Source organism: Pongo abelii, chromosome 16 (genome assembly GCF_028885655.2).
Source record: "Pongo abelii isolate AG06213 chromosome 16, NHGRI_mPonAbe1-v2.0_pri, whole genome shotgun sequence".
NCBI lineage: Eukaryota > Metazoa > Chordata > Mammalia > Primates > Hominidae > Pongo > Pongo abelii.
In genome coordinates, this window is record NC_072001.2 from 62,104,047 (window position 1) to 62,131,928 (window position 27,882).

The following is a 27,882-nucleotide window of genomic DNA, read 5'->3' on the forward strand; positions in this document are numbered from 1 at the left end:
TGATTTCATCTTTGGCCATTGGGAACATCTTCAAACTGGGTCATTGTCCTTTTGATGCCATCCTAGTAGTCGTTGATAACTTCCCTACTCTCTGGTATATCAAGTTGGTGCAGATTAATCTACAGTTCCTGCCCCAGACCTAGAAATAGCTATTCCTTTAAGAACTCCTGATTTTTTTTTTTTTTTTTTTTTTTTGAGACGGAGTGTTGTTCTGTTGCCAGGCTGGAGTGCAGTGGTGCGATATTGGCTCACTGCAACCTCTGGCTCACTTGAACCTCCCGGGTTAAAGCGATTCCCCTGCCTCAGCCTCCTGAGTAGCTGGGACTACAGGCGCACGCCACCATGCCCAGCAAATTTTTTGTATTTTAGTAGAGACGGGGTTTCACTACGTTGGCCAGCATGGTCTCGATCTCCTGACCTCATGATCCACCTGCCTCAGCCTCCTCAAGTGCTGGGATTACAGGTATGAGCCACCGCGCCCTGCCCGATTTTCTTTTATTGGGAGGTGATAGAGACTACAGTCTGGGAATTAAGGTGGTTTTTGCTCTGCTGGGTTGCCAATGCTTTTGGCTTTTTTGAATTTAACCTAATTTTTTTTTTTTTTAAAGGGACAGTCTCACTCTGTTGCCTAGGCTGGAGAGCAGTGGTACACTCATAGCTCTCTGCAGCCTTGACCTCCTGGGCTCAAGTGATCCTCCTGCCTCAGCCTTCTGAGTACTTGGGACTACAGCACATGCCATCTTGCTCCACTAATTTTTAAATTATATTTTAATTTTTTTTTTTTTTAGAGATGAGGTCTTCTTAACGTTGCCCAGTTTGGTCTCAAATTTCTGGCCTCAACTTATCCTACCATGTTAGCCTCCTCATTTGGTGTGATTACACGTGTGGTGTGAACCACCATGCCTAGCACATTTTGACTGTTTTAACAGACAAAGCTAGGAATGTAAAGATTTTAGAAAAAAATAAATCTTTAATTTAAGTGAATATTTCCACCGCAAGTTTAGGATTAGGGTTTTTATGTAAGTTGTTGTTTTATATTCGTATTTGTTCTTAAACTGAAAACTCTGATTCTTAACAATATTAACCATTGCTTATTTTCCTTGTCCTATATATACCATAAATACGTACATGTAAGTGAACTAGTTTCAACATAAAAATTACTTTTAATGGCAAAACCACCATTGCTTTTGCACTAACCTAATACAGTAATTCTAATTAATACAGTTTAAGTATTTTGTTTTGTATACTGCCTTTTTGCCCTTGGCCAGTTTTCTGTGTGGTTATGCCACCAATTTCACATGCATTTAGGTTCATTTATTTCAGGGTTGGCTTTTTTAAAGGTATTTTTAAAAAATTTAATTTCGCTTTTTAAATTATGTAAAACATTTACCTAGCTTCAGAGTCAAAACTTTAAAACAAGATATACTCAGGTCTTAATTTAGTTTTGGTTAATTCTTTCATTTTTTTTCTTCAAAAATATACCCAAAATATGACCCCCTTCTCTTACTCAAAAATGACTCTTGCTTTTTTCACTTAATATATACTATTGTTGGGGTATACAGAGATACTGTAGAGGAATGAAATTATATATCTCTGTATATCTCATTTCTTTTTATTCCTTTTGTTGTTAAGCTTCCTCATACTACCTTGCATGGTTGTACCAGTTTGTTCAACCAGTCTCCTATTGATGAACAGTTTGCAGACTTTTTTTTATTAGTATAAATAGCACTGCAGTAAATAGCTTTTCTTGACCCAGTGCGGTGGCTCATGCCTGTAATCCCAGCACTTTGGGAGGCCGAGGCGGGTGGATCATGAGGTCAGGAATTCAAGACCAGCCCGACCAACATGGTGAAACTCTGTCTCTACCAAAAATACAAAAATTAGCCGGGTGTGGTGGCTGCACCTGTAATCCCAGCTACTCAAGAGGCTGAGGCAGGAGAACTGCTTGAACCCAGGAGGCGGAGGTTGCAGTGAGCCGAGATCTAGAGATTGTGCCACTGCACTCCAGCCTGGGTGACAGAGTGGGACTCCGTCTCAAAAGAGAAAGAAAAAATTCCTGCAATAAATAGCTTTTTGTATATGTCATTTCATATTTGTTTGACAGTGTGTCTTTGGGATAGAATTCTAGAAGGCAGTTGTTGAATAAAGGATAAATGCATATGTTATTTTGTAAAATATGGCCACATTTTTCTCCATGGTGATTGTAACCGTTTTGAATGCTCACCGGCAAGGGTGCCTGTTTTCTCAAAATCCTTCCAACAGAATATGTTGTCAGATTTTAGGGGGTTTTTGGTCCATCTGATAGCTGAGAAATAGTATGTCAGTACATTTTAAATTTGTATTTCTTTTATTTTTTTAATGTGTAATGTGTATCTTTTCATATGTTTTAAAAACCGTAGGTCATTTGCATTTCTTTTCCTGTGATCAGTCTGTTCATATTTTTTTTTTTTTTGCCTGTTTTGATATCAGGATGTTGGTCTTCATTTTTCTATCCATTTTTAGAAGCTTTTTATGTATTAGCAATATAAGTCCTATATAATACACACATTTTTCACAAATTAATTAGTAGTGTCTTGACTTACATACTTTTATGCCAAATTTTTTTTTCTTTTTTTTTCTTTTTTTGAGACAGGACCTCACTCTGTCACCCAAGATGGAGTGCAGCATTGCTGTCTCAGCTCATTGCAACTTCAGCCTCCCATGCTTCAGCGATCCTCCCACCTCAGCCTCCTGAGTAGCTGGGACCACAAGTGCACACCTCCACGCCTGGCTAATTTTTGTATTTTTTGGAGGGATGGGGTTTTGCCATGTTGCCCAAGCTGGTCTTGAACTTCTGAGCTCAAGTGATCCACCTGCTCGGCCTCACAAGGTGCTGGGATTATAGGCATGAGCCACTATGCCTGTCCAACATTTTTTTTCACAAGTCATATATATCAACATTTATTCTTACTGCTTCTGGATTTTGAATCATAATTAGGAATACTTTTACCACTCCAAAGTTCTAGCAAAATTAGCCCATTTCCCCCCAGTCCTTGTACTTAATTCATTTTTAACATTCAGAGCATAGATCCATTTGGTGTTTATCCTTATGTATAATATGAAAAATGGACCAAATTTTTTTTCATGTGACTATCCAGTTGTCCCCAAACCAGTCATTAACATCTTTTTCCTGTTGACTTGAGATATGCTACCTTTGTGACATGTTAAATTTTCCACATGCATTTGGGCCTGTTGATGGAGTTTTTACTCCGTCTTATTGCTTTGTCTGTCCATGTACAGGAAGAACACTCTTTTAATTATAGAATCTTTAATGTTTTCCTAGATATTGTTGTTTGTTTATTCTTCCAAGTGAACTTTATAATCAGTTTGTTTACATGGAGGTGTTTGGGGGTGGGGAGGTCTATGATGGTATTTTTATTGGGAATCCATTTGTAGATTACATTACAGAGAGTTGACATCTTGGAATTTTGAGTCCTTGTATTCCAGAATATGGGATGTCTTCATTTGTTGACATCTAGTTTTGTATCTTGCAGAGAGCGTTTTATGTTCTTTTAAAAATTATTGAGGTATAATTAACTACTATAAAATTCATTTTAACTACTATAAAATTCATTCATTTAAAGTGTACAATTTAGTAAATTTTTTTTTTTTTTTTGAGACAGGGTCTCATTTTGTTGCCCAGGCTGGAGTGCAGTGGTGCGATCTCTGCTCACTGCAACCTCCGCCTCCAGGGTTCAAGTGATTCTCCGACCTCAGCCTTCCAAGTAGCTGGGATTACAGGTACCCGCCACCACACCCAGCCAATTTTTGTATTATTTGGTAGAGACGGGGTTTTCACCATGTTGGCCAGACTGGTCTTGAACTCCTGACCTCAGGTGATCTGCCTGCCTTGGCCTCCCAAAGTGCTGGGATTGCAGGTGTGAGGCACCGCACCCAGCCCAATTCAGTGATTTTTTAAAGTGTATTTAGAGTTGTGCAGTAATCACCACAATACAGTTTTAGAATATGTTTATCAATCCCAGAAGATCCCTCCTGCTTTCTTAAGGTCGGTCTCTGTTCCTACTTTCATTCCCCTCAACCTCTGATTTGCTGTATCTATAGATGTGCCTTTTGTGGGCACTTCATATAAATGAAATCATATAATATATGGTCTTTACTGTCTGGCTTCTTTTACCTGGCATATTTTTCTTTTTTTGAGACAGCTCTTGCTCTGTTGCCCAAGCTGGAGTGCAGTGGTGATCACAGCTCACTGCAACCTCTGCTTCTCAGACTCAAGCAGTCCTCCTATCTCAGCCTCTCACAGCTAGGACTACAGGTGTACGTCACCATGTCTGGCTAATTTTTATATTTTTTTGTAGAGATGAGGTTTCTCCATGTTGTCCAGCCTGGTCTCCGACTCCCGGGCTCAGGCAATCCACCTGCCTTGGCCTCCCAAAGTACTTGGATTACAGACATGAGCCACTGGGCCCGGCCTAAGTTAGCATAATTTTTTGAGGAGGTTAATCCATGTTGTAGCAGGTATCAGTAATTAGTTTTTATTTTATTAGTTATAGTATTCTGTTGTAGAGATATACCACATTTTGTTTATCTAGTTGTCAGTGATGGCGTGTTTTTTTGTTTGTTTTTGTTTTTTGAGACGGAATCTTGTTCTGTTGCTCAGGCTGGAGTGCAGTGGTGTGATCTCAGCTCACTGCAACCTCCACCTTCCAGGTTCATGTGATTCTCCTGCCTCAGCCTTCCGAGTAGCTGGGTTTATAGGCACACACCACCATGCCCAGCTAATTTTTTGTATTTTTAGTGGAGATGGGGTTTCACTATGTTGGCCAGACTGGTCTTGAACTCCTGACCTCGTGATTTGACCGCCTTGGCCTCCCAAAGTGTTGGGATTACAGGCGTGAGCCACTGCAACTGGCTGGAATTGTTTAAGATTTATTTCCTTGGCTGGGCCCTGGTCCTGCTTGTGTTTCTGCACTGCCATTAGTCATGAAGATGAGATATGACATCTATAAGGCTAGTGAGCAGGCTCCTGTAGGTAGGTAGAGGTCAAGGGCGTTTTGAATTGTTTCCAGTATTTGCTATTGTGAAAATGCTACAGTGAACATTTGGGTACAAATCTTTCTGTACATACATGTTTTCATTTCTGTTGGAAAGATACCAACAGAGGAGTCCCAAAGTAGAGTCATTTGCTATAATTTCAGTAACTTTAATTGTGACTATAAAAGACAGGAGCAGTGGCAAAAGCATCTGGTAGCAGGAAAATGCTTTTGGTAGTAACTAGGCACCCACATGTTTAGTAGGTATGGTACCATGGTGTCATTTATGAAAAGAATATGAGCTTTAGAATTGGAATTAGCTTTGAATTTTAAGTGTTGTTTATTGTTTTCTTGCAAGTCACTTAAACTTTCTAAGCTTCAGTTTCTTGATGAGGCTAGACATGCGTAATACTATATATGGCACAAAGTTTGTGCTCACAGATTGGAAACTATCTTTTTTTTTTTTTTTTTTTTTGGCGGGGAGAGACAGAGTTTCGCTTTTGCTGCCCAGCCTGGAGTGCAATGGCGTAATCTCGGCTCACTGCAACCTCCACCTCCTGAGTTGAAGCGATTCTCCTGCCTCAGCCTCATGAGTAGCTGGGATTAGAGGCACACATCACCATGCCCAGCTCATTTTTGTATTATTAATAGAGATGGGGTTTTGCCATGTTGGCCAGATTGGTCTCAAACTCCTGACCTCAGGTGATCCATCTGCCTTGGCCTCCCAAAGTGCTGGGATTACAGGCATGAGCCACCACGCCTGGCCATGGAAACTCTTCTTATTGTTAGCATCATTCCAGTCTTAAGGCACAGAGGGACTAAGGTGATCAGTGAGTATAGTGGCTAACATGGCTTATTGCTGATGCCAAGAGAATCTGTGATCTCTTACCAGGAAATAGAAATGGACTTTGAGGAGTTCATAAAGAACTCTCGCAGAGAAACCATTGTTTTTGTTATCATTGTTGTACTGCTCATATTCTTTCTAGCCTGGTAGCCAGAGAAATATGTTATTTTTCTCATGATGTTTTAAAAGCTATAAACAACCTAACCTTAAAAAAAAAACAATTCAAAGAAAATCACCCACAGTCCTACCACTGTCTTAGCCATACTCATTTTTTATCCTTTAGTATTTCTAAATGTAAAAGATAAAATGAAAATAAAATGGACCCAGTAAGAAGTGACCTATTCTCCTGATTTTCTTTTAAGCGGTGCTATTTAATAAGATTAACTTTATAATTTTTGAAATGTTTCCCTTTTTAAAATTTTGGTTTAAATAACTGTTACCTTAGAAAACACTGGATTGTAGATGCCAAAATCTTGCCTATTGTGAATATGCTTTAGTTATATAATTTTTATGTATTATGTTCAAGTTATGCATAAAGTCCTTTTTAGAAAAATAATGATGTTTAAGCAATAGAATAAGAGTACCTAAGCAAGCTATTTATATACTTTTAGTTACATAATCTCTGTATTCATAAAAAGTTATATAAATTGAATTTTCATGCATTAGCAAAGCTAGCTTTGTATCATTTATCATTGAGGTTTCAAAATGTTACATAAGCCCTGTAAAAGGTGTTGGATAATGTTAGCTTATTTTTTACAGTTTTTTTTTTAAGTCTTTCCTCTTTTTTTTTTTTTGAGACAGAGTTTTTGCTCTTGTCACCCAGGCTGGAGTGCAGTGGCGCGATCTTGGCTCACTGCAACCTCTGCCTCCCGGGTTCAAGTGATTCTCCTGCCTCAGCCTCCCGAGTAGCTGGGACTACAGGCACCTGCCACCACACCTGGCTAATTTTTGTATTTTTAGTAGAGATGGGGTTTCACCATGTTGGCCAGGCTGGTCTCGATCTCCTGACCTTGTGATCTCCCCGTCTTGGCCTCCCAAAGTGCTGGGATTACAGGTGTGAGACACTGTGCCTGGCCTTAGTTTTTCCTCTTTTTAAAAACAGGTTTTAAAAGAAATTTTGTATACAGATAAATGGAGAAAAATCACAAGTAAAGTTGACATGTAGATATAACTTTTCTCCATGTCGAACTGGTAATGCCCAGTTTATGGGTTGAAATAAGCAAAGTTTTTTAAAAAATATGACTTGTCGTTGATACATAATGCTTTTAGTTTTAAATGGACTTTTACTACCATACTTAATTCCATATTTAATAATTTGAGTTAATTAACAAGTAACATGTCTGCAAAGTCAATGGTTAGCTGGATTAATATCTCAAGGTTCCCTTTGTACTTCTACCTTAAGCTGCATTTTGTTTATGATTATGAAGCAAGAGTTGGAAAATAATTTGGAAATTCAATCTACAATATTATTTTAAATAGCCACTTGGGTGCTACTGTTTTGTTGTTTTTCTGCCCGTAAGATATATTTGCATTGTTAAAAATGCATTTTACCTCAGTCTGTGTGTGTAATCTTTAGGACTTAAAAACCACTTCAAATATTTTCACATCTCGTAACTCCTAATAAATGTTATGTTTTCTATCTGATAATAACATTTTGCAAATATTCCAGAATATAAATACAATATTATTAAGTAATTTTTAAAACGTTTCTCTAAATCAGATAATCTTTCATTATCTGCCTTATTTACCAGTGTCTGCTCCTATTTTCTGCTTTTTTTTTTTTTTTTTCCCCTTTAATTTTTTGAGACAGGGTTTCATTCTGTTGCCCAGGCTGGACTGCAGTGGCGCCATCAGGGGTCCCTGCAGCCTCAGCCTCCAGGACTAAGGTGATCCTCCCACATCAGCCTCCTGGGTAGCTGGTACTAGAGGCACAAGCCACCACACCTGGCTAATTTTTTATTTTTTGTAGAAATGAGGTTTCACCATGTTACCCAGGCTGGTCTCGCACTCCTGGGCTCAAGTGATCTGCCCACCTCAGCCTACCAGATTGCTGTGATTATAGGCATCAGCCTCTGCACCTGGCCTGTTCTGTTCTTTGGAGTATTGTATATTCATATGCAGAAAAGATAAATTTAGAACTTTTACCTGTTGTCTGACACAGAAATTAACAAAGTAGATCATAGACCTAAATGTAAGAACTAAATGATAAAAGTTCTAGAAGAAGGCATAGGAGAAAATCTCAGTGACCTTGGGTCAGACAAAGGTTTCTTAAATATGTCACCAAAATCACAATCCATAAAAGAAGTTGCCAATTTTAACATTAAAATTAGAGACTTTTGTGCTTCAAAAGACGCTATTTAGAAAATGAAAAGGCATGTCACAGACTGGGAGAAAATATTTGCAAATAGTATATCTGAGAAAAGACTTGTATTCAGGATATCTGAGGAACTCTTTATTTTTTATTATTATTATTTTGAGACACAGGGTCTCACTCTGTTGTCCAGGCTGGAGTACAATGGCAGAATTTCAGCTTGCTGCAGACTTGGCCCCCTGGTTTCAAGTGATCCTCCCACCTCAGCCTCTGGAGTAGCTTTTATCAAGACGAGGTTTTGCCATGTTGCCCAGGCTGGTCTTGAACTCCTAGGCTCAAGCAATCCTCCTGCGTCAGCCTCCCGAAATGCTGGGATTACAGGCATGAGCCATCATGCCTGGCCAGGAATTCTTATAATTCAACAGTGAGACCAAAAACTCAGATTAAACATGAACAGAAGAATAGACATTTCACCAAAGTGGCTAATAAAATTAGGCTTGGCGTGGTGGCTCATATCTATAATCCTAGCACTTTGGGAGTCCAAGGTAGGAAGATCACTTGAGCTCAGGAATTCGAGACCAGCCTGAGCAACACAGTGAGACCTCATTTGTATGAAAAATTTAAAAATTAGCTGGGCATGGTGGCAGGTACCTGTAGTCGCAGCTACTGGGGTGGCTAAGGTGGGAGGATTGCTTGAGCCCGGGAGGTCAAGGCTGCAGTGAGCTATTATCGTGCCACTGTACTCCAGCCTGGGCATCGGAGCAAGACACTTTCTCAAACACAGACAAAAACCAGAGTAACTAATAATCACATGAAAAAATGCTCAGCACCATTAGTTATTTTATGTTTTATTATTATTATTATGTTTTGAGACAAGGTCTGGCTCTGTTGCCCAGGCTGGAGTGCAGTGGTGCCATCTCGGCTCACTGCAACCTCCGTCTCCCAGGCTTGAGCTATCTTCCTACCTCAGCCTTCCGAGTATCTGGGACTACAGGCATGTGCTACCATGCCCAGGTAATTTTTGTGTTTTTTGTAGAGACAGGGTTTCGCCATGTTGCCCAGGCTGGATTGAACTCCTTAGCTCGAGCAATCTGCCTGCCTCGGTCTCCCAAAGTGCTGGGATTATAGGAGTGAGCCACTGTATCCAGCCTACTTATTTTAGAAATGGGTATTAAAACCACAATGAGATACCACGTATAGCCACTGGAACAAGTTTAATGAAAAAGAGACAATAATGGGTATTGGTGAGGATGTGGAGAACCTGAAACCTTCATTTCCCTATTGGGAATGTAAAATCGTAGAGCCATTTAGGGAAACAATTTGGCAGTTCCTTAAAAAGTTAAACAAACTTACCATAGAACCTAGAAATTAAATTCCTAAGTACTTACCTAAGAGAAATGAAAGCACATGTTTGTAGGAAGACTTATACATGAATGTTCATAGGTACTTTATTTGTAATATGCAAAAACTGAGAAAAACCCAAATGTCCATCAGTGGATGAATGGATAAACAAAGTATGTTATATCCACATGATTGGATATTACTCAGCAATAAAAAAAGTGTGAATATTGATACAACAAATGAATATATTTCAACATAAATACGCTGAGTGAAAGGAGCCAAAAGTGTATGTAATGTGTGACTCCACTTAACATAAAACTTTAGAAAATACAAACCAATTCATAATGACAGAGAGCAGATCAGTTGTTGCAGGGGTATTGGAGTTGGTATAGGGGATGATGACTGACTGAAATAGGACTTGTGAGCTCTTTTGGGGTTATTGGAAATGTTCTTAAACTGGATTGTGGCAATGATTACACTCCATAAATTTACTAAAATCAGCAAAATGTACACTTAAAATGGGTGAATTTTTTTACGCTCATTATGTGAAAATTCTTAATTACAGACATTTGTAAACTGTTGGGTGACATTTGTATTGACAGGTGATAGTAATGAAGAAGCCATTCAACAACAGGTTTGTAAAAAATACAGCAAGAAAAGAAATGGAGCGTTACTTTTTTAAAAACCATTTTAACCATTTTTAAGCTTATTGTTCAGTAGTGTTAAGTATATTCTCATTGGGACCAGGTGCAGTGGCTCATACTTGTAATCCCAGCACTTTGGGGGACTGAGGTGGGAGGAGGATTACTTGAGACTAGGAGTTCGAGACCAGCCTGGGCAATGTACTAAGATCCTGTCTCTTAAAAAAGCAAACAAACAAATTAGCTGAGTGTGGTGGTGTGCACATGTAGTCCCAGCTACTCAGGAGGCTGAGTTAGGAGGATCACTGGAGCCCAGGAGATTGACAGCATGAGCGTGATTGTGCCCCTAAACTCTAGCCTGACCCTGTCTCACACACACACAAAAAAGTATGTTTACATTTGTTGTGAAACAGATCTCCAGAACTTTTCCATCTTCCAAAACTGGAACTCTATAGCCATTATACAACTCCTCTTTCTCCTCCCTCTGACCCTGGTTACCACCACCCTTCTGTTTCTACAAATTTGACTACTTTAGATACTTCACATAACTGGAATCACAGTTTTTGTCTTTTTGTGACTGGCTTATTTCACTTAGCATAATGCCCTCAAGTTTTATTTTGTTTTGTTTATAATCCAGGTGTCTTTGATTTTTTTTTTTTTTTTTTTTTTTTTGGCCACCTAGTATGTCATGAATTCACAGGTTATAGGTTTCAGCAGTTCAGGCTCCTGTCGATTGGTTCTCACAAAGTATGCTTTTCTGGGTGGAGAATGCTGGTGCTTCAGTTGTACCTAGGTACCTTTCTCTTTGGCTTCCTTCTTTTTCTGATCTTTTTCCTTCATGTGTTTTGGGAAGCCATCTCAGCTGTAGTGCTTTATATGCTCATTATATACATTAATTCTTTTGGCAAGAATTTTGTTTGTTACAGCAATGCCAACAGCATGCTGGATAACATTGTAACTTCCAGTTTTGCCATGGTAATATTTATGGGCATTCCTTTTTGAACAGTAGCCATTTTCTTTTTCTTTCTTTTTTTTTTTTTGAGATGGGGTCTTGCTCTGTCACCCAGGCTGGAATGCAGTGGCGTGAACTCAGCTCACTGCAACCTTTGCCTCCCAGGTTCAAGTGATTCTCCTGCCTTCTGAGTAGCTGGGATTACAGGCGCGTGCCACCACACCCAGCTAATTTTTGTATTTTTAGTAGAGACGGAGTTTTACCATGTTGGTCAGGCTGGTCTCAAACTCCTGACCTCGTGATCCTCCTGCCTCAGACTCCCAAAGTGCTAGGATTACAGGCGTGAGCCACCACACCCGGCCCACAGTAGCCATTTTCTTTTCTTTTTCTTTTTCTTTTTTTGTTGTAAGATGAAGTCTCATTCTGTCACCCAGGCTGGAGTGCATTGGCTTGATCTCGGCTTACTGCAACCCACTCCGCCTCCTGGGTTCCAGCGGTCTTCCTGCCTGAGCCTCCTGAGTAGCTGGGATTACAGGCGAGCGCCACTATGGCCGGCTAATTTTTGTGTGAGCAGTAGCCATTTTCTTGATGTCTACAACATCGCTTTTTCTTGTAGATTCCTGTGTCTGTGGCCAAAGGAACAACTCCATGTTTTCTAAAAGCCCTAGAGAACAAATTGGAGGTGCCTCTTCTTTTTTCCTTTGTGTTTGTCATCTTGGTGAATTATTGGAAGATGGTGGTTTCTGGCGAAAGGCCAGATTAAATGGTTGAACTTTAAAGTATGTAAATTATACCTCAAAAAAACTATTTTAAAAAGTAGACTTACCCTGACACTAGACTCTATATCAAAGGGGTTGAATAGTTTCAAAACGGACTGTAAAATATGTGTAATATTTAAGAGAAGTATCAAAAAATATTTTAACTGCATTATTGAGGTATGATTAGTATACTAAAAGCTGAAGGAAGGTAGTGTATATAACTTGATGTGTTTGGAAAGAGGTATAACACCTGTAAAACCATCATTACAATCAATGCCATGGACTTATATCCATCACCTCCAAAAATTTCTTCCTGTCCCCTTACTTTTGTTTCCTTTTTTGGTTAGAGCACTTAATGTGATATACCCATTTAGCAAAGTTTTAAACACACAATACGTTATTGCTAATCATAGACCCTATGTTGTGCAGTAAATTTCCAGTATGTATTTCTTTTGCGTAACTGAAAATTAGAGGAGGTATCAAAAATTAATGGGGTAAAAAAAGATTTTTCAATAAATGTTTTGGTGATAGCTAGTTAGCTGTGGAGAGACAGAGCAGGATTCTATTTATATAATCTTATCTAATGTCATAACAAAAATCAGTTCTAGATACAGTAATATAAAGAATATTAAACAAAGACTTGGACCAAGTCTAATTTAATGCATATCCATCTTCTAAATAAGGACGCACTTTCCAAGCTTAGAATGATTTAGAAAAGAATGGGCATTTAAAAATGACAAATTTTGGGCTGGGCGTGGTGGCTCACGCCTGTAATCCCAGCACTTTGGGAGGCTGAGGAGGGCGGATCATGAGGTCAGGAGATCGCGACCATCCTGGCTAACACGGTGAAACCCCATCTCTACTAAAAAAAAAACAAAAAAAAACTTAGCTGGGCCTGGTGGCGGGTGCCTGTAGTCCCAGCTACTCGGGAGGCTGAGGCAGTAGAATGGCATGAACCCAGGAGGTGGAGCTTGCAGTGAGCGGAGATCGAGCCACTGCGCTCCAGCCTGGGCCACTGAGCAAGACTCTGTCTGAAAAAAAAAAAAAAAAAAAAAAAGACAAATTTTGGCTGGGTGCAGTGGCTCACGCCTATAATCCCAGCACTTTGAGAGGCTGAGGGGGCCAGATCACTTGAGGTTAGAATTTCAAGACAAGCATGGGCAACATGGTGAAACCCCATCTCTACTAAAAAATTAGCCAGGTGTGGTGGTGCGTGCCTGTAGTCCCAGCTACTTGGGAGGCTGAGGCATGAGAATCACTTGAACCCAGGAGGCAGAGGAGGTTGCAGTAAGCCAAGATCATCCCACTGCACTCCAGCCTGGGCAACAGAGTGAGAAACTGTCTCAATAAATAAATAAATGACAAATTTCATAACATAAAACTAAAAAACTACAGTGTTTTTTTTTAAAGAATATATCACCTAAATGAAAACAACCTTGGAAAAAACATAAAGCTACTGTAATTACTTTGAGCTATTAAAGGGTTAATATAAAGTGGAATATCTCATACAAGATCTATAATATACTACAGATATTACAGGATAAATATCTATAAGATCTTACAAATCATGTAGAAACCACTGAACATTTGTAATGAATACACCAAATCCGTAGAAGAGGAAGTAAACATGCAAAGAAGTATAGATTAAAACAGTGATTTACCATTTTTACTGTGTGTGTTTTTCGCTCCTTGTGTATTTTTTTAAAAAACCTTTTTTGACAGATAAGATTTTTATTTTTGCAATGAATTTCTTGGTCTTCAAAGTCAAAATAAAAATTTCTGCCTAACGATTAGCTGACAGGAAGTTGCCTTTAAATGTTTTTTCTTTTTGTTTCCAGGAAGTATTGATGAAGATGTTGTGGTGATAGAAGCTTCCTCCACTCCCCAGGTTACTGCCAATGAAGAAATTAATGTTACCTCAACTGACAGTGAAGTGGAGATTGTAACAGTTGGAGAAAGCTATCGGTGAGATTTTAATTCTTAGTTAAATGTTTGAAATATTAAATGTAAATATTAAACATATTTGTGCTGCAGATATTTGCATTCTTTTTATTTATTTATTTATTTTGAGACCCAGTTTGAGTATGCATATATCAGATTAGTGGATTTTTTTTTTTTTTTGGGTAAGAGACAGAATATTGCTATGTTACCCATGCTGGACTTGAACCCCTTGGCTCAAATGATTCTCCTGTCTCATTCTCCATGGTAGATAGGACTGTAGGCACATGTCACTAAGCCTGTCTTGATTTGTGGTTTTCAAAGCAGGCTGCATTAAACTCACCTGGAGAGATAATAAAATGAAGCTATATTGTTGCCCAGACTCTTTCCCATACTTGAACTAGAATTTTAGAGGTTAGTCTTTTTAAAAGCACCCCAAGTATACAGTGAGAGTTAAGAGTTAATGCTCTGAATAAATAATAATTTTACTTAGTGTTTTATAAAATTGCGTTTTTTTGATGATATGGAGAATTGATCTCCTTTGAAATTTAGATGTGAATAATACATAAATATTGGGGATGGTACCATAATTAAAAATGAAAAAATATTAAGGGGTATTGATGTTGAAATAGCCCTTTCTGTTAGAATCTACTTGTTTCAATATGTTACTCATTGATACCAGTGAAACTTGTGCTGTTACTGTGTTAGGGCACCCTAATCAAAACATAAGTTTTGATTCCTTGTCCTTCACTCAGTAATTTTATCGGTGCTCTGAACTAACACATCAATGAAACATCCTTATCTGTTTTTATAAATAACTGGAAAAGACATTGCCCTATTGCAGAATCACTTTGACTCTCCCTCCAAAATATCAACTCCTAACATTGCATTCATCTTATACTTTAGATGATTATAAGTATTGGTAATAATAGCAATAAAGAGTTGCTTTGTTACATTTGATACACCAAACTAATAATCTAACGGATGAATCTTAATTTTTGTGTTGGAATGAATTTAGAAGTGCATTTGCTTATTTCATGTTAATATGTTACTGATTTTAAAAGTATATATTCGTATTTCTGACATCTGTTACAAACACTTAGAACATGCTTTTCCACTTGCCATTTTAACATCGAAGTGCTACTTCTAAAGGCATGGAAGTGAGCTTTCTATAACATATCCTTGTTTGTTTTAATTTTATGTGATTTTCCCCAACTCTGAGTAAAACTGGAAACCAGTGTTATGTACCACACCTATCCTGTGACTGTGCATAGTGCTTGGTACAACATTGACTCAATTTTTATGAGCTGTAAGGACTACTGAAATTACAGACCTATTTTTCCTTGTAGGACTAGAGATCTTGTTTTGGACATGATTGATGTCAAGCAGATGCATTTACCTGAGTAATAGACAATGATCTTGAAAAAGACCCACGGTGTACATGACCCATTGTTATATTTCTTATTGTTGTCTGAGATATTAATTTTGTTATTGTTTAGCTGGCTTTTGGCCCTTTAGTTTATTTTACTTATTTATTTATTTTTTGAGACGGAGTCTCCCTCTGTCACCCAGGCTGGAGGACAGTGGCGCCATCTCGGCTCACCGCAGCCTCCGTCTCCTGGGTTCAAGCAATCCTCCTCCTTCAGCCTTGTAAGTAGCTGGGGTTACAGGCATGAGCCACCACACCTGGCTAATTTTATTTGTATTTTTAGTAGAGACGGGGTTTCAGCATATTGGCCAGGCTGGTCTCGAACTCCTGACCTTGTGATCCACCCGCCTCGGCCTCCCAAAGTGCTAAGATTACAGGGATGAGCCACCACACCTGGCCTGGCCCTTTCATTTAAGAGAGTATTTCTGTGTTTTAGAGTCTTTTGTGTCAGGATTTGACAGTTGCTACTAATCATAGTGGCCACTAATACCTCCTTCAGACTTCCTCATATGTTCACTTTTTTTGCAGTTGCTCCATCTAGTAGAACATGATGCTTTCACAAAAGTACTGCAAAGTGGACCTATAACTTCCTTCAGCTATTAACAGCTTCCCAGAGATAATAGACTACTCAGTCTCATCATAGACTCTTAGTTTTTCAAGAATTTTAAATGGTGATATCTGTCCTCATACGAAACCATTTTATCCCAGGACATTTGTTTACTATCATGGCTCAAGCTATACCACAACTGTTTCTGATATGTACTATCCTATTTTGACAGTGGCTCAGTAATTAACCTTTATACTCCTTCTTAAGAATTTTATTTTAGAATTTGAACTTTGTAAACTCTAGGTTCTATAATCGTTGAAGTTCAAGTTGCGCTGAAAACGTTGAGGCCATTTTCAGCCCACTTTGACCTTTGGAGTTCTCTTCTTAGTGGTTAAGCGCCCACCCCCGATGACCTTTTATATTACACATATTTTCTGTAAATGCTGACAATAAGGTTATAAGCAGTTTTATATTTAGTTTGAGCAAGAGAAAGCGCTTGTGTTTTATTGGCCTCACCTTTCCAAAAGATTTATTTTTTTATCCTGGAGCCTTGGGACTGCGTATTCTACATATTACCCCTGTATATCCTCAGTCCAAATCATTATAGTGAGTCCTTAAAAGTATATACACCTGTAAGTAAATTTAGAACAGTGTAATGCCACACACATACTTAAATGAAGTTAGATGTTTAGGGTTCGCAGTCACATGTTTTAAAAGCATAAAGTAGCTCACGCAAGTAATATTTCTTATGGCTACCAAACTAGTAAACTAGCCACAATATCCTTACCTCTACACATCAGGAAATCTCCCTGGTGCCTGTTTATTTTTCTTTTGTTTCCTTTTATGGCAAGACTAGAAGCTTAGCTTGGTTTAGGACTCCCAAAGCAATGTTTTGCAAATCTATCCTGAGCTAAACATACAAGACCTTGTGGATATTATTAAACGTGTAGGGTGTTATTTTTATTCCTTTACCTATGGTGAATAATTTTAGCTATTAACAGAAAATGTAAATAGTTTATTATAACCTGGGTAAATACTCAAAGTAACCATGGAAGAGAGAGTAGCATTCTTGGAACAGAATCCTGTATTTTACACTAATGATTGGTACAACGTAGTATTTCTTATATTCTTAGGTCAATTAGTTGGTGATTCATTCAGCAAAGTTTACCGAGTGCCAGACATTGTGCTAGTCATGATTTTTAATTACGATTATTTCTTTGGAGAAATCTTGTATGAAAAACTTAACATTTGGTAAGAAATGCTTATGGGTTTTTGTGGTGACTAAAAATTCTTTATTTATATTTACTAACTTCATATTGATGTCGTTTAAGGTCTCGTTCAACCCTTGGACACTCCAGATCTCATTGGAGCCAGGGTTCAAGTTCTCATGCAAGTCGGCCACAGGAGCCACGGAACCGCAGCAGGATTTCTACTGTTATACAGCCCTTGAGGCAGAATGCAGCAGAAGTTGTGGACCTTACCGTTGATGAAGATGGTAAATTGAAGTAGTAACAGTAGAAAATCATGAAAGGAGTTTGATAAAAGGAAATCTCTTAATGTGCTAGAAACTCCTCCTGCTTACTGGTAATATATTATTAAACTACAGGGAAATTGTCAGATTTTTTAATCTCACGTTTTTAATTGATATAATATCATAGGCTTGTAAATTTACATAAAATTCTCTGTGGTTATTGTTTCAATACTTGATAGCTATTTTCTCAGGAAAAAATATTTTTGTAAGTGGTAGTTTGAGGTTAGTTCAACCTAGTTTAGTTTGATTTGTAGTGATTGTCTTTAACTTGCCATGAAAAAGTAGAAGCAGTACTTTTTAAATATAAACACAAAAGCAGTATAACTGAATTTTAAATGACTAATACTGGCTATTTGAAATGTCTAACTTTACTTTTAAAAATTATGTTATCCTTCAGTATTATTGGTACCTTTTTGTGCTGCTCATTTTTTGTATTTTATTTTGGCTTACAGCTGTACCCAAGTAACTGAGGAAAGAAAACGAGAGTTGGAATACAGAGGTTAGGAAAAGTGGTAGAATTTATGAATATATGAATGAATACATATGTGAATTTGCCCACATATTAGGAATCATCTTGAGGTATTATTAGTTATATCTTAGGAAATGGTCAATCATAATTTCCTAAAAGGAAAATGGTAAGCCATATATGAGTTTGTTAGGTTTGGGAGTTAGCTATAAATTGGGCAAAGAATATATCAGGTAGATGGAAAGAGTTGATAGGTGGAAAGAGTTAGAGGCCATATACAATCAGCTCTTCTATGGGCTATTTGCAGTTTGGGTGGTCATAACTTTCAGAGTATCAGTACCCAGTTGTTTATGAAGGGATAACAACTGTTTGCATTTTGTTCAACAGTCTCTTGGTTTTTGTTTTGAAGCACTGTAAATGATCTGTAAGACAGTCGTTAATGTAATAGGGATTAATTAATGATTACTCAGTTAATTAAATATAGAGTGACTATTTTGGAAACTTTTTGTGTTCTGATGTGACACTTGCTAGCTGGTAAGTAGGAGAAGGTGATAAGAGTAACCTTTTCCACATTACAGTAAGTTCAACCAGAATTTACACTTGACTGGGTTAAAAGTATTCCAGTGATTAGTAGATGCTCCCTTTCCCCCACTAGTTTTTCTCAGTGGAAAGCTTCTCTCTTATTAAAAGTAAATCCAAAACTAAGTACATCAGAGCAGTGGTTCTCAACTAGGGGCAGTTTTCTCCCCCAAGTGATATTTGGCAATGTCTGCAGACGTTTTTGGTTTTCACAGTTAGGGGAGGATGCTACTGACATCTAATGGATAGAAACCATGGTTGTTGCTAAACATCATACATCATACATGTTCACAGTGCACATCTCCTCCCCAGCGAACAAAAAATTGTCTAGCCCAAAATGTTAGTATTGCCAAGGTTGAGAAACCCTGGTTAAACTATTTACAAATAAACAGAAGTTCTTTTCCCCCTTTTTTATGTACAAGCAATTTGCATATACAAGCATTTGGACATAGTAGCATTCACAGTGTCCCATTTGTGCCTAAGTACTATTTGTGCCTAAGGAATTAGCTTACCATACTGCATTGTATAGAAAGTCAACCCTCTCATTCCATAGCACATTAAGAGACCCCCTTTCTTTTCAGATTTAATTGTCGTGACTATGCTTTGGTTGGATTTATTCCCATTGTTCTCAATTTTAAGCAACCATTTTAAAATTAGTTCTTTGAAACTTAACTCACTCATAAGTTGAAGTCTACCTGAAATTTCTTTTACTTTCTGAGAGAAAAATGTTAATTTTTATTAGAAAGCACTGATGAGTATTAATATTTACAAAATTTTCTTTGGAAAACATATAAAAAGGCATGGAAAGAAGATTAAAACAGATATTGGAAATCATAGCTTATGTTAAGTGATTACTCTCTGTAAAGCATCATACGAAGTATGTGATCTCAGTTCATCCTAATGACAGTTCTTTGAAGAAAATTCTGATGCTTTCCCAGTTCTACGGATGAGGAAATGGAGAATGGCTAAATAACTTATTTATATTCATACTGTCGGTGAAATCAGTATTGCTATCCAGGCAGTCTTACCCTAGAATCCATATTGTGTCAGACAGTGTGGTTTGTAACACTGTTCTGACAGCTTGTGACCATGTGTACGTGCATAGCAAGGAACTTTTATTTCCTTTTAGTCTTTTCTTCTTTGTGATAGATCAGACAACTTATTTAGAAGCTACCTGAAAAACTGTTAAATCACCTAAATTATAGGAATAAGCATATCGGTGTTGGATTTTTTAAAATGCAGTAATATTTTGGTAACACGTCAGTTTGATATTGCAGTTTAGCTTTGTGAACGCTTTCTTTACCGAATGTTATTAGAGAGCTTGTATTTTTAAAGTTTTTTTATTTAATAATTATAAACACATTAGCTTACATTAAAATACAACCCTTTATCTAATTTGTTTTGAAATGCTAAGTTGACATTTTGTATTTTGTAGAACCTACTGTAGTACCAACCACTTCTGCAAGAATGGAATCACAAGCTACTAGCGCTTCCATTAACAATTCAAATCCATCTACCTCTGAGCAGGCCTCTGATACTGCTTCAGCTGTCACCGGTAGCCAACCTTCCACAGTGTCAGAGACTTCAGCTACTCTTACAAGCAATAGTACCACTGGCACTTCTATAGGAGGTATGTAAAAAAGTGGGGGAGGGGAGATTTTTGTCATTACTTTTGTTAGGAAAAGTATTATTGTTTTTAAGTCTAAGATTTTAGCTATGTTAATAAGCGGGTATTCTTACATTATAATAAACTTCATATGTTATCAAGGTAGTCTTTATTATAATTAGGCTGATTTCATATTTGAGTTTGTGTGCTATATGTGACCAGAGTATTATAGCTCAAATAAGAGAGCTTGGGGAGAAGTAAATGGCTGACACCAAAAGCATGAGCAACAAAAGCAAAAATAGATAAGTTGGACTTCATCAAAATTTAAAACTTTCGTGCATTAAAGGACATTATCAAGATAGTGAAAGACAGCCTACAGAATGGGGAGAAGAAAAATATTGCAAATCCTTTATCTGATAAGCACTTTAGAATCCAGAATCTACAAAGCACTCTTAAAACAGCCCAACAGGCTGGATGTGATGGCTCATGCTGGTAATTCCAGTACTTTGGGAGGTTGAGGCAGGAGGATCACTTGAGACCAGGAGTTCGAGACCAGCCTGGCCAACATGGTGAAACCCTATCTCTATTTATATTTAAAAAATAAAAAAGTAAAAAGAAACAAACAAAAAGCCCCAACCCAACAGAAAGACAACCCAATTTTAAAATGAGAAAAGATTTGAATAGATATTTCTGAAGAAGTTATGCAAATGACCAAGAAGCACAAGATGCTCAACATCACTAATCATTAGGAAAATGCAAATGAAAACCACAATGAGATACCACTTTGCACCCACTAGGGTGTCTATAACACAAACAAAAATAGAAAATCACCAGCGTTGGCAAGGATGTAGAGAAATTGGAACCCTTGCGAATTGCTGGTAGGAATGCAAAATGGTGCAACTGCTGAGGAAAACACTTTGATGGTTCTTCAGAAAGTTAAAATAGAGTTACCATTGGATGCACTAAGTCTACTCCTTAGGTATCTTCCCAAAATAATTGAGAATGGGGATGGGAGTTTTTAAAATTTTGGTGATATCCATTTTCTGGGGTTTTTTGGTTATGGTTTGGTCTTTTGGTGTCACATCTAAGAAACCATTGCCTAATCCAAGGTCACAAAAATTTATTCCAGAGCTTTCTTTAGTTTTAGCTCTTATCTCAAGCTAGTTCTTATGTTTCAATTAGCAGTGATATCTCTGCCTCTCTCTTGTATCCTTTGTTTAACTGAGCCTTAAACTAGCTTTCTTTCATTTTTGGATAATGGTACAGAGATAGGAACTTGCTAACTGCTTACCAATAGGGACACTGTAGACTGTGTAGCTTGTGGATTGACTAAATCACCATTAATAATGAAACCATCTTATATTTTCTATCCCTTTTTGCTTTTAATAATATCTCATTTAATTCTTTTAATATTCATGTAATTTACATCTGGCAGATTAGAAAACTACATGTGGCTGGATCAGGAAGTATTCTCTCCTCTGGAAAACTGAGGGCAGAATTGAGAAACATTCTCAAGGAGATTTCCCAGGAGTGTCTTTCTTGTTTTTTTGGCCCAGGCTAGTCTTGAAGTTCCAGGCTCAGGTGATCCTCCTACCTCAGCCTCCCAAGTAGCTAGGACTACAGGTGTGAACCACTGTGCCCAGGGGTGTCTTTTAAAAACATTCTCTGAAAAAATGTAGGCAGAAATGAAATCGGCTTTTATTTCATTTGTTGAGTACATACTCTTTTCTTAGCTTGTTACTTGGGTATCTTATATGTTATTGTATATATTTTAATTCTTAAAAAAAAAAAAATCCTTGACATGGTGAGACTCACACCTGTAATCGCTACCTGACTTCAAACTATACTACAAGGCTACAGTAACCAAAACAGCATGGTACTGGTACCAAAACAGAGATATAGATCAATGGAACAGAACAGAGCCGTCAGAAATAATGCCACATATCTACAACTATCTGATCTTTGACAAACCTGACAAAAACAAGAAATGGGGAAAGGATTCCCTATTTAATAAATGGTGCTGGGAAAACTGGCTAGCCATATGTAGAAAGCTGAAACTGGATCCCTTCCTTACACCTTATACAAAAATCAATTCAAGATGGATTAAAGACTTAAATGTTAGACCTAAAACCATAAAAACCCTAGAAGAAAACCTAGGCAATACCATTCAGGACATAGGCATGGGCAAGGACTTCATGTCTAAAACACCAAAAGCAATGGCAACAAAAGCCAAAATGGACAAATGGGATCTAATTAAACTAAAGAGCTTCTGCACAGCAAAGGAAACTACCATCAGAGTGAACAGGCAACCTAGAAAATGGGAGAAAATTTTTGCAACCTACTCATCTGACAAAGGGCTAATATCCAGAATCTACAATGAACTCCAACAAATTTACAAGAAAAAAACAAACAACCCCATCAAAAAGTGGGCGAAGGACATGAACAGACACTTCTCAAAAGAAGACATTTATGCAGCCAAAAAACACATAAAAAAATGCTCATCATCACTGGCCATCAGAGAAATGCAAATCAAAACCACAATGAGATACCATCTCACACCAGTTAGAATGGCAATCATGAAAAAGTTAGGAAACAACAGGTGCTGGAGAGGATGTGGAGAAATAGGAACACTTTTACACTGTTGGTGGGACTGTAAACTAGTTCAACCCTTGTGGAAGTCAGTGTGGCGATTCCTCAGGGATCTAGAACTAGAAATACCATTTGACCCAGCCATCCCATTACTGGGTATATACCCAAAGGACTATAAATCATGCTGCTATAAAGACACATGCACACGTATGTTTATTGCGGCATTATTCACAATAGCAAAGACTTGGAACCAACCCAAATGTCCAACAATGATAGACTGGATTAAGAAAATGTGGCACATATACACCATGGAATACTATGCAGCCATAAAAAATGATGAGTTCACGTCCTTTGTAGGGACATGGATGAAATTGGAAATCATCATTCTCAGTAAACTGTCGCAAGAACAAAAACCCAAACACCGCATATTCTCACTCATAGGTGGGAATTGAACAATGAGAACACATGGACACAGGAAGGGGAACATCACACTTCGGGGACTGTTGTGGGGTGGGGGGAGGGGGGAGGGATAGCATTGGGAGATATACCTAATGCTAGATGACGAGTTGGTGGGTGCAGCACACCAGCATGGCACATGTATACATATGTAACTTACCTGCACATTGCGCACATGTACCATAGAGCCTAAAGTATAATAATAATAATAATAATAAAAAGAAAAAAACAAAAAACAAAAAACAAACAAAAATCCTTGACATGGTGAGACTCACACCTGTAATCCCAGCTCTTTGAGAGGCCAGGGACGCAGATCACTCGAGGCCAGGAGTTCAAGACCAGCCTAGGCAACGTGGTGAAACCTTGTCTCTTTTGAAGAAAAAAACAAAACAAAACAAAACAAACCAGAAAATTGCAGAAATTAGTGAGGCGTGGTGACACACACCTGTAGTCCCAGCTCCTCAGAGACTGAGTCAGGAGAATCATGTGATCCTGACAAGTCGAGGCTGCAGTGATCCTCGATGGCACTGCTACACTCCAGCCCGGATGACAGAGTAAGACCCTGTTTTAAAAAATAAAAAAATTATTGATGTTGGCATTTCTCTTAACATTTCAGAAATGAAGAAACCTGAGAAGTTAAGTACCTTGACAAAATTGTAATAATCTTTGAGGCAGGGATTTGACTTCTCATTGACTCCTGTCTCCTGTTATAGCTTTATGTAGCATTATTATTGTTATTTTTTTTGTGTGTGTGAGACAGGTCTGACTCTTGCCCAGGCCCGTGTGCAGTGGCACAATCTTGTCTCACTGCAGTCTCCACCTCCCAGGCTCAAGTGATCCTCCCGAGTAGCTGGGGGACCATAGGCGTGACCACCACGTCCGGGTAATTTTTGTATTTTAGTAGAGATGGGGTTTTGCCATGTTGCCATGTTGCTCACACTTGCCTCAGTCTCCTGGGCTCGAGCAATCCACCTGCCTCAGCCTCCAGAAGTGCTGGGATTACAGGTGTGAACTACCACACTCGGCCTATGTGTGGCATTATTCTTACATACATTTTATGTGATACAGTCCCAACTTTATTTCCGAATATTCCGAAAGCTTTTATATATAAATCTTTGTTCATTCACAAATCAGATTTAATTTCTGAGCATCTTGGCTACAGTCCTAAATGGGCCTCTCTTAAGGTCCATTTCCTTCCAGGACCCTATGGAACATCAGTTCAACTGTTTTCTCCACAACCTGTCCTTATGTTGTACCTTTTTGAATATTTCCAACCCTCACATTCAGGCCATCTAGCTTCACACTTATCCAAGTTCCTCCGTAAATTTATGGTTTCTAATCCTGGGCTTTCTGTAGGAAATCACCATTGTCTTGATCAGTTCCCTTTCCTTCCTCTAAGTGCCTATTTCAAAACACTCTGCTTTTCCTCAAGGTTTCCATTCCCCAGGGGAAATTTAAAAAAAATGAATAAATGAAAGTTCTTAAGCATGAACTCCTGCAACTTCCAATGCCTCCATATAAACTTTTGTGGCTCTCTACCTGTCCTCCTGTACTAATTCCTAGTCTCCTAACTCCTTCCGTCCCTTCCAGTTCCTTTATCTGTGCTCTACCTCTTATCCTTTCCTTTGTCCTTAACCTTGCTTTAACTGTTATCTTCCTTGTGTCTTCGGCATCTTCTCTGGTTTCATTTCCTTAGTACATGCACATGTACACTTGTTTTTGTCTATGTACATTTAAGTGTATTTTTGTCACACTAAACTCTTTCCTGTAATGGGCTTCTGACTCCTTTCATAATGAATAAACATGATCTTTTAAAATCTGACAGTTGTCTCCTTTTCATAATTCATTTTCTTCCCAGGACTGTGTTCTCATCCCCCTTTTCACTAGCCCATTTCATAACTGTAAGTGTTGTCACCTATCACTAGTATGCTGATGACTCTCTCTTCTGTGTTTTTTGGCCACTGTATTTGTTTTAAACTTCTTTTTTTTTTTTTTTTTTTTTGAGACAGGGTCTTGCTTTGTCACATAGGCTAGAGTGCAGGCTCACTGCAGCCTCCACTTCCAGGCTCAAGTGATCCTCCTGCATCAGCCCCACAAGTAGCTGGGACTACAGGCACACTCCACCACACCTGGCCAATTTATGTATTTTTTGTAGAGATAGGGTTTTGCCATGTTGCCCAGGCTGGTCTCGAACTCCTGGACTCAGGTAATTCACTTGCCTCAGCTTCCCAAAGTGCTGGGATTACAAGTGTGAGCCACCATGCCCGGCCATTTTAGAGTTTCATATCCAATTGCTTCTTGGACATCTGTCCTGGACCATTCTGCAGTCAGTTCAAACTCAATGTGCCACAAACAGCTCATTATCTGCCTGACCTCTCCATGTGGTCCTTGTGTTATGCCTACATGATATCTTACAGATTCATTTGTTTAACACATATTTATTGATGGCACACTATATGTCAGGCACTGTTCTAGGCAGTGGGAACAAAACAGATAAATTTTTGTTCTAACAGAGCTTACTCTCCAGTGGATAGCAATAGCTAACATTTGTTGAGCCTATAGTGTTGGCCGGTGGATTTGCCTATAATAACTGATTTTTGCAGTAACCAGTGAGGCAGATTTTATTACTCTTCTCATTCTACAGGTGAAGTAACATATCCAAGGTTATATGATAGTGGAGCAAGAATTCAAACCTAGGCAGTCTGGCGTGGTACCTCTACTTTTCCCCTTTATGCCAAGATTTCTCAGCCTTGGCACTAATATTGACTTTGGGCCAGATAGTTCTTACAGTGGGAGGTGGGGAAGGGCTGTGCTTACAGGATATTTACCACTATCCTTGGTTTGTAGCCTCTAAATTCCAGTAACATCACCTCCCTTCCAGTTGTGACAACCAAAAATGTCTCCAGGCATTGCCAGATACTGGGGACAGCATTGCTTTATGCTGTGCTAGAACCCAGTGTTTCTGTTCTAATACTGGTTGATTTGTATCCTAAATTGTCTCCATGCTTGATGATGAGCTTCCTTAAGGGCCAAAGAGCAAGTGTTTCTCTTCTTGGCACTTAGCTACGTAATTGCATGCTGCTTTTCCCTTGTGAGTTGAAATTAAGTATAGAAAGTGCTTATTGAGCCACCTACATTGTGCAAGCATGTTTCTGGTTGCTAGAGGTAAAAACAGCAAAGGCAGACCATACTGTAAGTTATGTTAAAGGCCAGGACTTTCATTTTCACCTTTGTATTATCCAGTGCCTTTTGTAGATCTTTTATGATGACTTTATTATGTGTAAGACTGTTGAATGAATGAGTAATTTATGCCTGCATCTAGATAATCCTGCTAGAGTTACTGAAGGCACTCCTAGGAGGCACTTTAAACAAATTATTGTCACTAGGTTGTGGAGTTAATTTCCCTAATGCAGATTCATAATTGTCTCATTTTTAGTGGGCCCTCTATGGGCTAATTTTAATAGAAAAGGAAGTGTTTTATTTACTGAATCATACATCTTTGTATTTCACCTCTAATTTATGACAATTTTATTTGGGTAGTAACTCTCGAATGAGAGGCTAATTGGTTGTCTTTACTTTTAGATGCAAGCCTATTTGAGAAACAAAGAGGTCCTGGACTATATATATTCAAAATGCTCAAAGGCAAAAGAGGACAAGCTATTTCTGAACAGATACATGTCATATCCATCACTTTAGTGATGGTTACAAACTGGTACCCTGACTTTTAGAGTCAACGTAACCCTCAAATAACTTGGTTTGTAAAATTTAAGTGTCAGAGTTGGAAGGAACCATGAAGGTAGTTTAGTGTATCCCAGTGAGTGAACTTGGTGTCCCAAAAGTTTTCAACCTTTTTTTCCTGATGCAGTACACAATAAATGATGTTGACTTGTATAACACTTTTACGTAGAGACTAAGATAAAACCCTGAAAATGCTGTAGCAAGTAAAGCTACTGTAATAATGAGTAATTACTATACATATTATAATTTATAGGAAACAGTTACTTAATGTTGGGTTCAGCATAGCCCTAAAAGACTTTCGATCGTGGTCAGTTCCTGATAACGCTAGTTTTAACACTGACCAGGTTATTCAACACATTTGGAATACAAGTGAATGAAAGTAACATAATTATAGAACTGACTTTGGAACTGCTTTTATTTGTTTTAAAAAGTAAACAATCTGGCCGGGCGTGGTGCTCCACACCTGTAATCCCAGCACTTTGGGAGGTCGAGGTGGGTGGATCATGAGGTCAGGAGATCGATACCATCCTGGCTAACACGGTGAAACCCCGTTTCTACTAAAAATACAAAAAAATTAGCCGGGCGTGGTGGCAGGCGCCTGTAGTCCCAGCTACTCGGGAGGCTGAGGCAGGAGAATGGCATGAACCCAGGAGGCGGAGCTTGCAATGAGCGGAGATTGCGCCACTGCACTCTAGCCTGGGCGACAGAGCAAGACTCTGTCTCGAAAAAAATAATAATAATTTGTTGACTTTGTTTTTATTGCAAATTACAATATTTAACATAATTCTAGGGGCAGTTAGAGGTTAGTTTCAGTTTGTATTTTTCTTCGGTCCAAGTTCATAGACCTGTGAATTCTAGTTCCCAGGTTAAGAACCTTTACAAAAGGGTTTGGGAGATTAGCCCCATAGGCCAGGCTAGCAGCTTGGAAAAAATGAATACACAGAAATTTAGATTAGAGCTACTGTGTAACAGAGGTTAGAGCACAGACCTTGAAGAGATGAGAATCAGGAAAGGCAGGATAAGACATGTAAGAGAGGGCAGAGCCAGGAGAATTTTAGGGAAATTTGCTGAATCTTACCAAGCAGAGCCTGAAGCACCCCCCTACCCAGGTTCATTTATGTGA

At 38.4% G+C, this 27,882-nt stretch overlaps 1 protein-coding gene across 15 annotated transcripts in view; it reads left to right on the forward strand.

Annotated features, from left to right (window-relative positions):
• The window catches only part of RNF111 (ring finger protein 111), a 112,458-nt gene that overhangs the window by 52,291 nt on the left and 32,285 nt on the right, over positions 1 to 27,882 (forward strand). For all 15 annotated transcript variants that reach the window (XM_024232102.2, XM_024232105.2, XM_063715945.1 and 12 more), the window contains 3 exon segments: positions 13,719 to 13,845; positions 17,126 to 17,289; positions 19,806 to 20,000. In XM_024232102.2, the coding sequence (XP_024087870.1) occupies positions 13,719 to 13,845; positions 17,126 to 17,289; positions 19,806 to 20,000 (486 nt within the window).